The sequence below is a fragment of the Coenobita brevimanus genome, chromosome 65 (genome assembly GCF_032717465.1).
Source record: "Coenobita brevimanus isolate Jiangsu-jjx chromosome 65, ASM3271746v2, whole genome shotgun sequence".
NCBI lineage: Eukaryota > Metazoa > Arthropoda > Malacostraca > Decapoda > Coenobitidae > Coenobita > Coenobita brevimanus.
In genome coordinates, this window is record NC_137018.1 from 8,572,994 (window position 1) to 8,583,957 (window position 10,964).

The 10,964-nt window shown below is 44.4% G+C and overlaps 1 protein-coding gene across 1 annotated transcript; it reads left to right on the forward strand.

Annotated features, from left to right (window-relative positions):
- The first annotated feature begins 2,504 nt into the window (after positions 1-2,504).
- On the forward strand, positions 2,505-8,636 carry LOC145404888 (uncharacterized). The gene is made up of 7 exons (XM_080276388.1): positions 2,505-2,627; positions 3,424-4,135; positions 4,608-4,928; positions 5,636-5,867; positions 6,741-6,886; positions 7,477-7,589; positions 8,349-8,636. Exons 1-7 carry the CDS (start codon positions 2,505-2,507, stop codon positions 8,472-8,474), a joined length of 1,773 nt encoding a protein of 590 aa, XP_080132514.1. The 3' UTR covers positions 8,475-8,636.
- Positions 8,637-10,964: the final 2,328 nt, after the last annotated feature.

The window sequence follows — 10,964 nt, forward strand, 5'->3', positions numbered from 1 at the left end:
CCAAATCGCTTATAGGCAACTTCAGGTTACGTGCTCACCCTGACCTACATCACTAGCCGCTGGTACCTGGTCCTAGTGCTCCAGGTTTAAGTTATTAGTGAAGGAATGTTTGTTATTGATTCCTAGCGAGATGTAGAGTGGCGGTGAGTGGATGCGGAGGGGGAGGGGGATGCTGCAGTGGAGATGAGAAAGCCATTACACATTTCCTCGTAAGGGGGTGAAAATGAATCCATAATATAATACTTGGAAATGATGGAAATGTGTTATAAGTCATTACCAGCGAAGAAATGAAGTCGGTGAGAAAGAGTTAACATTTTATACGTAAACAGGAACTAGTGTTACGGTTAATCCTGTTTGTCGGGTTACGTAGCTTATTTTATTTAGTGGTTTATTTATTTATTCATTTATCTCGCTGTCTCTAGGCTTTTTTATCCAGCTTAGGGGTGACTTTTGGAGCTGGGATGGTTGGATGCAGCCTTCACTGACCCCATTAGAGGTCATTTCGTTAAATCAGGTCGTTTATTGATGACCTGACTGGAATAAGAAACACGTCATCAATTATAGAGGTAAAATGTTGAATTATTGATGGAAAGTTAACCCCTTCAGTATGAGAGGGCTTGCCTAAAATAGATAATGATAGATATAGGGAGGGAACGAGGATAAGATAGATATAATCGTTCAGAAGGGGTTAGTAGTAGTAGTAGTAGTATAGTAGTGATGGTGGTGGTAGTAGTAGTAGTAGTCATGGTAGTAATAGCAGCAGTAGTAGGAGTTGTAGTAGTAGTAGTAGTAGCAGTAGGAGTGATGGTAGTAGTAGTAGTAACAGTAGTAGTAGTAGTAGTAGTAGTAGTTGCAACACAATGCCCATCTGGACGTGAACCCAGTGGACTGCAGGCTGAATCTACCCTCCTCCTGCAGCCCACCATCCTCTTTTCGGGGGATAGGGAGGGAGAAGAGGGATGTTTGTACAGCCGGGCAGTGGAGTCACCCAGCCATATCAGTGCCACCACGTGAAGGCGTCCCTCTCCAGCGCTTTCAGTAAAACCAGAATTTATATTTACGTGTCTGCAATCGAGCAAAAAAAAAAAAAAAAAAAAAAAAACAGTTTAAAGGTGAAGTACAATGGAGATATCTTTCCGGTGTTAAAAATTTCTCTCTCTCTCATCCCCCACCCTCTCTCTCTCTCTCTCTCTCTCTCTTATCCCCCACCCTCTCTCTCTCTCTCTCTCTCTCTTTCTCTCAGGCGTCTGGCGTTAGTTGAAAAGAATGCTAGATGGAGCGATGGTGAAAAATAGTGAAAGTTGGCTTGTTTATCCCGTAGAGTTTTATTGGTCTCAAGTCCTCTTTAACTCGACTCCTGTCCTCCCCTACCCTTTCCGTGTTTCAAACCCTCCCCTCCCCTACACTACCCTGTCCTCCCCTACGAGACCCTACCTTACCCTACCCTACCCTACTAGACCCTACCTTACCCTACCCTACCCTACTAGACCCTACCTTACCCTACCCTGCCTAACTCAACCCAATCTACCTTATCCTGCCCCCCCTAACCTTACCCTACCCTACCCTGCCCTGCCCTATCCTAACCTTGCCTTACCTTTCTCCACCCTATCCAACCCTACCTTACCCTATCCTACCTTATTAAGAATAGGGTGCTATTTATAGGGTGTTATTAATAGGGTGTTATAGGGTGTTATTTAAAGGTTGTTATTAATAGGGTGTTATTTATAGGGTGTTATAAATAGGGTGTTATTTATAGGGTGTTATTTATAGGGTGTTATAAATAGGGTGTTATTAACAGGGTGTTATTTATAGGGTGTTATTTATTGGGTGTTATTTATAGGGTGTTAAGAATAGGGTGGCATATAGAATGTGTGGGTGTGGGTGGGTTGTGGGTGTGGGACTGGGTTACTGTGGGTGAGAGTGTGGGTGTAGGATAGAATGAAGGCATGGGCGTGGATGTGGGTGTGGGTGGGAGTGTGGGTGTAGGATAGAATGAAGGCATGGGCGTGGGTGTGGGTGTGGGTGGGAGTGTGGGTGTAGGATAGAATGAAGGCATGGGCGTGGGTGTGGGTGTGGGTGGGAGTGTGGGTGTAGGATAGAATGAAGGCATGGGCGTGGATGTGGGTGTGGGTGAGAGTGTGGGTGTGGTTGGGTTGTGGGTGTGAGTGTGGGTGTGGGTGAGGGTGTGGGTGTGGGTGAGGGTGTGGGTGTGGGTCTGGATGTGGGTGAGGAGGTAGGTGTGGTTGGGTTGTGAGAGTTGGTGTGGGTGTGGGCGTGGGTGTGGATGTGGGTGTGGGTGAGAATGTGGATGTGGATGTGGGTGTGGGTGAGAATGTGGATGTGGTTGGGTTGTGGGTGTGGGTATGGGTGTGGGTTTGGTTGTGGGTGTGGTTGTGGGCGTGGGCGTGGGTGTGGGTGTGGGTGTGGGTGTGGGGAGGCACTAACCCGTAGAGCGACAAAACTAAACCTAATCCTTTCCTCTCTGTTTCAGGCCAAGGAGGAACATGTGGGCGTGGGCGTGGGTGTGGGTGTGGATAGGGGCGGGGTGCTGCCTAGCCTCACCCTCCTACTGGCAGTCCTGCAAGAGGGAGTGTGAGGCGCACTTCTCCAACACGGATCTGCTCCAGGTAAGTGTGTGTGTGTGTGTGTGTGTGTGTGTGTGTGTGTGTGTGTGTGTGTGTGTGTGTGTGTGTGTGTGTGTGTGTGTGATAGCTACGATCACAGGGCTAGGTCAACTCATATCATCCTGATCTTTTTTTTTTAATCAAGTTGGGGGAAGGGTTAAGGGTCACGCAATTACGAAAGGAATTAGTTTTGGGAAAAATCACTCGAAGGTCAAGGTCAAAAGACAAGGCAAAAATTCAATCTGCATCTGTGTGTGAAAAGAATAATAATAATAAAAAAAAAGAGGTGACATACTGCTTTTTTTTTTTTTTTTAACAATAGGTCAAAGAAAAAGTGACATGAGAAGGCCTGTCGAAAAGTTCAGGCTGAATCATGAATAAAGAAAATCGACTGTGAGAACAATCAGTTAAAGGTGGAAGGGTTCATGGTCAGTCAAGGAGGTAATTTGGTTTTAAGAGCCATGTGTCTAAGAAGAAATTTGACTTTGAGAACAATCAGTTAAAGGTGGAAGAGTTAATGGTCAGTCATGAAAGAAGTAAGGCGATTTTAAGATTCATGTGTCTAAGGGCAAGATCACAGAGCAGGTCCGATATTCCGTCATGAGACCAGTTGGTGGACGTACTGTAGGTGTTGTACTCTCCAAATATTCCCTCTTGTTTTATTTTTGTTCTCTTCTGGCGATTTCGTGAAGCCTAAGAAAGACTCGCTGGACAGGAGTTAGATCTGGCCTTCATTAACCTGTTCACTTCAAGAAACGCACCTTAATTAAAACCTAAGTCGCTTTTACCTGTCCCGTAGGCGGCGCTGTCAACTACCTGTGGACGAGGCTGCGATATGTTTACGGTGGCTCTCATCTCCACGCCCCAGCGCACTCGTGTCCTGCACCTGGGTCCTGTTGTCCTGCCCCCGCCCCGCCCTGCCCCGCCCCGCACCGCCCCGCATGATCTGGTGGTGCAGGTCAGGGAGGAGCCGCCCCCCAGCCACACCTCCACCACCACAACCACCACCACCACCCAGCCTGCCGACCACCCCGTGCAGGACCACCCAGCCGCCCACCACCCCACCACCACCAACCCACAGCCACCCGCCCAACACACACCCTCACAGCCACCCTCCCACAGCCCATCCTCACAGCCACCATCCGCCAGCAAACCCACAGCACCACACACTGACCTCCAGCACACAACACACAGCGACCTTGACCACACAGCTACACACAGCGATCCCCAGCTCACAGCTCCACACAGCGACCTCCACCACACAGCTCCACACAGCGAGTCCCGCCACACAGCACCACACAGCGAACCCCACCACACAGCTCCACACAGCGAACCTCACCACACAGCACCACACAGCGCCTTTCACCACAACAACGCGATCATAATCTTGGACGATGAGGCAGGCAGCAAGGACGGGCACAAGGAAAGCCACAAGGATGGGAGGATGGCTGGCAGCGAGGCAGTAGGAGGAAGGGAGAGACTACAGCAGGCCAGGGATTCATGCAAGCACGGTTTGTGTCACATTATTAACTCCTCTTGGTAATGTTGATTCTACGGTGGTCAGGTTGGTAGCATGTGTCCTTTATATCCGAGTTCAATCCCACACGAAGATGAACATTTAAGAAGCTGCAATAGTGTATCTTGATTTGTGTTCCCTGTCGAGGTTTTTTCAGTGACAGTTGTAGCATCTGACTCTTACAAACACTGTCACTCCAACAGAACAAATTTCCACATTCATTTCTCACCCCACACTTCAAATGCTTCTCCCACCTGTACATTTTCGAGTAGTAATTGTTGTGAAAGGATTTAGCGACAGAGGCTGCTGTTCCTCTGACTTCTGCACCATTATTTCAAGACCCATAAAACCACACCTTGAACAAGTATAATCGAGCTGCCCTAACCTAATCTAGCGTAAGTGTGACCTAACCTAACCCAACCGAATCTAACCTGACCTAACTTAACCCAGCCTGCTTCTGCCCTCAGCGTGCGTGACGGCCTACCTAGTTGCTGCTGAGCGTGAAGCGTGTCAGGTGGGGTGTCATTTACAAGCGGCCACGGCAGCAGGCAACCCAAGCCCTCGCCCCACACCCACTAGGTCACCCCTCGCGTACTTCCAGCAGGTCATGTTCTCCCTGGCGGGTCACGTGGGGCGCCTGGTGAGGGTGACATGGGCGTGGACCAGCACGCAGACCACGCCACGCCCACCGCAGCACCACCCACAGCCACACAACGACAACGCACTCCACCCACACCAGCACCCGGACCCCACTCACATCCATCACCACCACAGCCACCAGGAGGCAGGTTAGTAGGTCATATACTATCATCATCACCAGTCATCATCTTCATCTATCACCATCATCACCAGTCATCATCTTCATCTATCACCGTCATCACCAGTCATCATCTTCATCTATCACCATCATCACCAGTCATCATCTTCATCTATCACCGTCATCATCACCATCACCCATAACTAAACCAGCCTCACCCACACCAGTACACACACACACACACACACACACTCTCTCTCTCTCTCTCTCTCTCTCTCTCTCTCTCTCATCACTCGCTTTTATACAGATTTCTTCATCAGGCCTTCATCCCATCACAAGCAACCTTTCCACATGCATTCCTTTACTCCTTATTACTCTATAACCTTTCATTCTACACCTGATAGCACATATTATTATTATTATTATTATTATTATTATTATTATTATTATTATTATTATTATTATTATTGTTGTTGTTATTATTATTATTATTATTATTATTATTATTGTTATTATTATTATTATTATTATTATTATTATTATTATTATTATTATTATTATCATTACTATTAATCATCGTCATCATCATCATCTCTGTTCTGACTCTAGGGTAGGGTGAGGTTGGGTCCAGAGAGCAACAAAAGAGAGAGAGAGAGAGAGAGAGAGAGAGAGAGAGATTCAGTAAAAAATGTACCACCACACTCACCTCCCTCTCATTTTCTTCTTCCACTCTCTCAGACACTCATCACCACGACAAACCGAAGGAGGAGGAGGAGAAGCAGAAGGAAGCGGCTGACGAAAAGAAGAAGATGGTGGAGAGGAAGGAGGAGAAGGGAGGAGAGGTGGGAAGAAAGAAAGAAGAGGAGAAGATGAAAGAAGAGGAGAAGAAGAAAGAGGAGAAGGAGAGGAAAGTAAGCCTCCCCAAGGTTTACTACTCTCAGCTTCTCGGCCATTATACAATTGGAGCTGGGTGAGTGGTCTGAACACTTTCTCTTGTCCGATTTATTCTCTACATTCACCTCAATATCCTCCTGACTCCGGAGATTACGTGACAATTCTTCCTGAGCGAATTATTCTTCATATTACACCTCAGTATCGTAAGACAGAAACTGCGTCGAAATTTAAACGATATATAATTACATACAAGCAAATCCTAAGGTGTAATATGCAAAATAAATCGCTTAGGAGGAGGTGTTAGGGAAGCTCTATGCTGTCTAGAATACGTCCCTGATTTGGTGCATGTACAGTAATTAGCAAACATGACCTTTCTAACAGGGTAATTTCGTGCCTAATTACTTTGACCTTTTTAAATGATTACGTCTATAAGGAGTTACTTTGTGGCCATGTGGAGATGATGGAGGGTGAGAGACTGACGAGGAGAGTGTATGTGAGTGAGGTGGAGGGGGAGAGAGGGAGGGAAAGGCCAAGGATGAGATGAAGGGATGGAGTGGAGAGGTATATGAGGGAAGTTGGTGTGAACTGGGAGCAGGGCAGTGAAATGGCGGGGGACAAGATGACGTGGAGGCGATTTGTTTGTGGCCACCCAGTATAAGGGATTAAGGCGTCTGGGAATAGATAGACAGAAATACGTAATTAAACCCAGCCTAACTTGACATACAGGTAATATACTCTAACTTAGCCTCATCTCACTTAGCTTAATCCTACTCTTACTCTAATATAATCAAATATGTAATGGTGCGTGGCGTTATTGTACTAGCTGTTGTGTCTCAGGTAAAGGGTTGTCTAGACTATGGCCAGAGTTGGATATATTGAGAGAGAGAGAGAGAGAGAGAGAGAGAGAGAGAGAGAGAGAGAGAACTAATCTAACCCAACGCACCTTCAGGGAGAGTCTAGCACTGCCAGACCCTCACCACCACCACAACTGCCACCACCGCCACAACCCCCAGCAGACATCCTCGCAGCAGACGCAGGCGCAGCAGCAGGCACAGCAGCAGTTGGACCTCCTCGAGTGCATCTCACGCAAATCAGGTATTCTCTAACACCTTTTCCGTAGCGATTTATTTTTGGATTTGGCTGGTTAGTATCCTTTTGTACGTCGTTTATGCAGAGTATGCCGATATTGGAAGGATTTATGTAACACAGAAAACAAGTTTCCTAACTCCTTTTCCTTAGCGATTTATTTTTGGATATGGCTGGTTGGTATCCTTTTGTACGTCGTTTAGGCAGAGTATGGCGATATTGGAAGAATTCATGGAACACAGAAAGCGTCAGTAAGGTGTAATACACAAAATAAATTGCTTAGGAAGAGGTTTTTAGGGAGCAATGATGGAATGTATCTGATGATGGTTATGATTAATGATGATATTGATGATGATGATGACGATGATGAAGGAGAAGGATAAGACGATGATGATGATGATTAGTATGATGATGATAATGATGAAGGAGAAAATGATGATGATGGCGATAATGATGATAATAATGGTGATGATGATAATGGTGATGATTTTGTGTACTTTAGAATCTGGTTTTGGTAAATAAATGTAAATAAATAATGAAGACTTTATCGCAGACACTGACTAACATCCTTTCTTACCACTTTCTTAACTCTTCCTTAGGTCTGCCCAGGTGGTTCATCGCCGTCACCATCTTCACCTCTGCCCTGGTCATCCTCTGGCTCTGCTTCACCCTCACAGCCCCCCCAGATGACATCAAGGTGGTCAAGACTAAGGTAAAGATAGATAGATATATTTTTAATCTACGTCTCTCGTTAGCACCCTTTCCTTGCACTCTGTTTACACCTGTCTCCTCTTCCTTCAAGGTGATCAAGGCTAAGGTAAACATATGTCTTTTCTAGGCTATATATGTCTTTTTAGTGTACATCTTTCCTTGTATTTTCATGGGCACAGGACTTCTTAACACCTCTTCCTTAGCGATCTGTTTACATCTGTTTGCTCTTCAAGGTGATCAAGACTAAGGTAAACATAGGTCTTTTTATATATCTTTTTAGTGTACATCTTTCCTTGCCTGTTTTTTCGTCGGCGCAGGATTCCTTAACACCTCTTCCTTAGCGATCTAGTTACACATGTCTTACCCTCATTCAAGGTGATCAAGACTGAGGTAAAGACAGTTTGTTTTAGTTTAGACTTCTTACGTTCCTTCCTTGACTGAACGTTCATGAGGAAACATTTTTATTGGTCAACACTACTTTTTTCCCCTTACATCTTAAAATTGGCCCGACACTAGCAATATCATTTTATCAATTACCCCGTCAGTTATCATTTTATAATTTCCTTAGTTGGTTAGAGTTTCTGGAAATAGAGAGTACCGGAAGTATTTCGCACCCTTTAAAGTAGTGATTCTGTGTTTGCCCCCTCGCCCCCAAAAGTAGAAAATTTTGCTCAAACATTAAATTTGTGAGTTTAAAGCAGTGTTTGCTTGTTTTTGAATGTGGCATTATTACTGAAGAATAACTCTTGATCTCTGACAGCCGCCGGAACTGGAGGTGGATGACGATTTGGATGACGACCTGGATGACGACCTAACCTGCGCCGAGAAGAAGCAGCTCCTGGCCCAAGCTGACGACGTTATCAAGATCAAGATTGAAAACGTCTAGACCTGCCAGCATCGATGTACCATACCACCAAATATCTATAACATTTCAGCTTTTGCTATATATATGTTTGATTATTTCTAGTCACATGGTAATCTGAACATACTAGCTGTAAAAATGGGTCCACGTGATCAAATCCCGTGAAATTCATGAACGTTAGTGCGGTACGAACTTGGGCCAAAATGGCGTCGCGCGCGATGTAAACATTGATGGCGTTCATGTTCCAAATAATCAAGATATTTTAGGATTTTGGTGCTTTAAATAGAAATTATTGGTCAAATAAAGTATACAATATGTAAAAAAAAAATAATAATGATAACCCTCCAAGCCAACAGGTCTCAAAAATACTCAAATTTTACTTAACAAGCGGGAACACATTTTGACGTCATTTTTCGACTACTAAATTTTTCAAGAGTAGAAACAAATGACCCGCCTTGCCATCAGGTCAGGCAAGAAAAGGACCACACCACCATGACCTGTACCTTCTTAGTGTTAGCGTAGCGTTAAGGTGACCTGGAGCATCCTAGGTCGAAAAAAAAAAAAAGGGGGATTTATTTCACAGGTCACGGTTTCTGTTTTGACCTGCCATAATACTCGTAATATTTAGATGGTTCTTTTTACTCGGAGTTATGACTGTTTTATCATGGTTGTGGTTGTACTTGGACGAATTGAGAATATTTCAGGAAGTGTGTTTTATGGAAGTATTTTTGGGTGCTCTGTGATTACTATATATATGTAGAAAATTTAACCACTTCAGTCCACTGGCGTTTCAGTTTAACTAATCCTTGCTTCATACAAAGGATTTATTCATTTTAAGAAAGATCTCGAACTGAATGGATTAATAAACACCTTATCTAACCCCTTCAGTTCAAAGTGTCTCTCTTATGCTGAAAAAAAATCTGGAAATAACGAAAAATAGATAAGAAAAAACGCCATGGGAATTAAGTTGGTACAGGTGTGCACTGGAAATGTACGTACGTGATTTGTGAGTACTTGTGCACCTGGATTTCTACGTACATGGATTCTCAAAGGTGTACGTGGGCTTTTTGTGCAGCTTTCTGTACGTTATTTTTTTACGTGACTGTTTTTTGAATTACTGTGTACGTGTAAGTTTTATCCACATTTTCGGGCGAGGGTGTTTTCGAATACGAACAGTCAGCCGAAAAAGTCTCGTGCCTCTTACCGCACGTATAATTCTGAAATATGAAATATGGACGAAGTGTTGTGATATCTGGAGCACCGTGGGATTATAAGTGCATATAATCTCCTTGGTTATTATCAGAACTCGAAATAGCCTAAAATTTCTCTTCTGGATGCTCTCTCTCTCTCTCTCTCTCTCTCTCTCTCTCCCTCTCTCCCTTTTAGGCACTAGGTTGATAGATTTATGTGTCTGTCTGTAAAATTCGCTCATTTTTCAATTCCATCGTGCCCAAGGCGAGCGATACATTTTGGGTTGACTGTACGTGCGTGTTTTTGCAGATCTCCGTACGTGATTATTTAAGTACAGTACGTGAATATTGATAAGGTGTACGTGAATGTTGATAGGGTGTACGTGATTATTTAAGTACAGTACGTGAATGTTGACAGAGTGTACGTGAATGTTGATGGGTGTACGTGAATGTTGATAGGGTGTACGTGAATGTTGATAGGGTGTACGTGAATGTTGGTAGGGTGTACGTGAATGTTGATAGGGTGTACGTGAATGTTGATAGGGTGTACGTGAATGTTGATAGGGTGTACGTGAATGTTGATAGGGTGTACGTGAATTTTGGTAGGGTGTACGTGAATGTTGATAGGGTGTACGTGGGTATTTTGTGCATGTCATTACGTGATTACTTTTGTACGTATGTTTTGAATACTTGTGTACGGTACGTGTTTTGTGAATATGTTCCGTACGTGAATATTGTGGTAGTACGTGGGTGTTTTAAGTCTGTGTGTGTGTGTGTGTGTGTGTGTGTGTGTGTGTGTGTGTGTGTGTGTGTGTGTGTGTGTGAAGGTCTCTATGTGGGTGTAAGACAAGTGTAAGTGAACAGTTTAAGAGGTAAGTGGTGTGGGTGTGGATGTAGGTGGGTGTCGTGGGTATGTATAAGTGAACATTGAAATACGCAAGTGGTGTGGGTGTGGCTGTAGTGGGATGAATATAAGTGGACATTTTAAGAGATCTAAGTGGTATGGGTGTAGGTGTCTTTAAGTGGGTGTAGTGGGGTGGGTGATGCCAAAAGTGTAAGTGTTAAGAGCACCGCGAAGGCAGCTGAACTGACTCACTACTTAACTGACTCACTACTTAACTGACTCACCACTTAACTGACTCACCACTTAACTGACTCACCACTTAACTGACTTACCACTTAATTGACTTACCACTTAATTGACTCACCATTTAATTGACTCACCACAACTGACTCACCACTTAATTGACTCACCACTTAAATGACTGGTTACCTAAATGACTGACCACTTAACTGACTCATCACTCAACTGACTCACCACTTA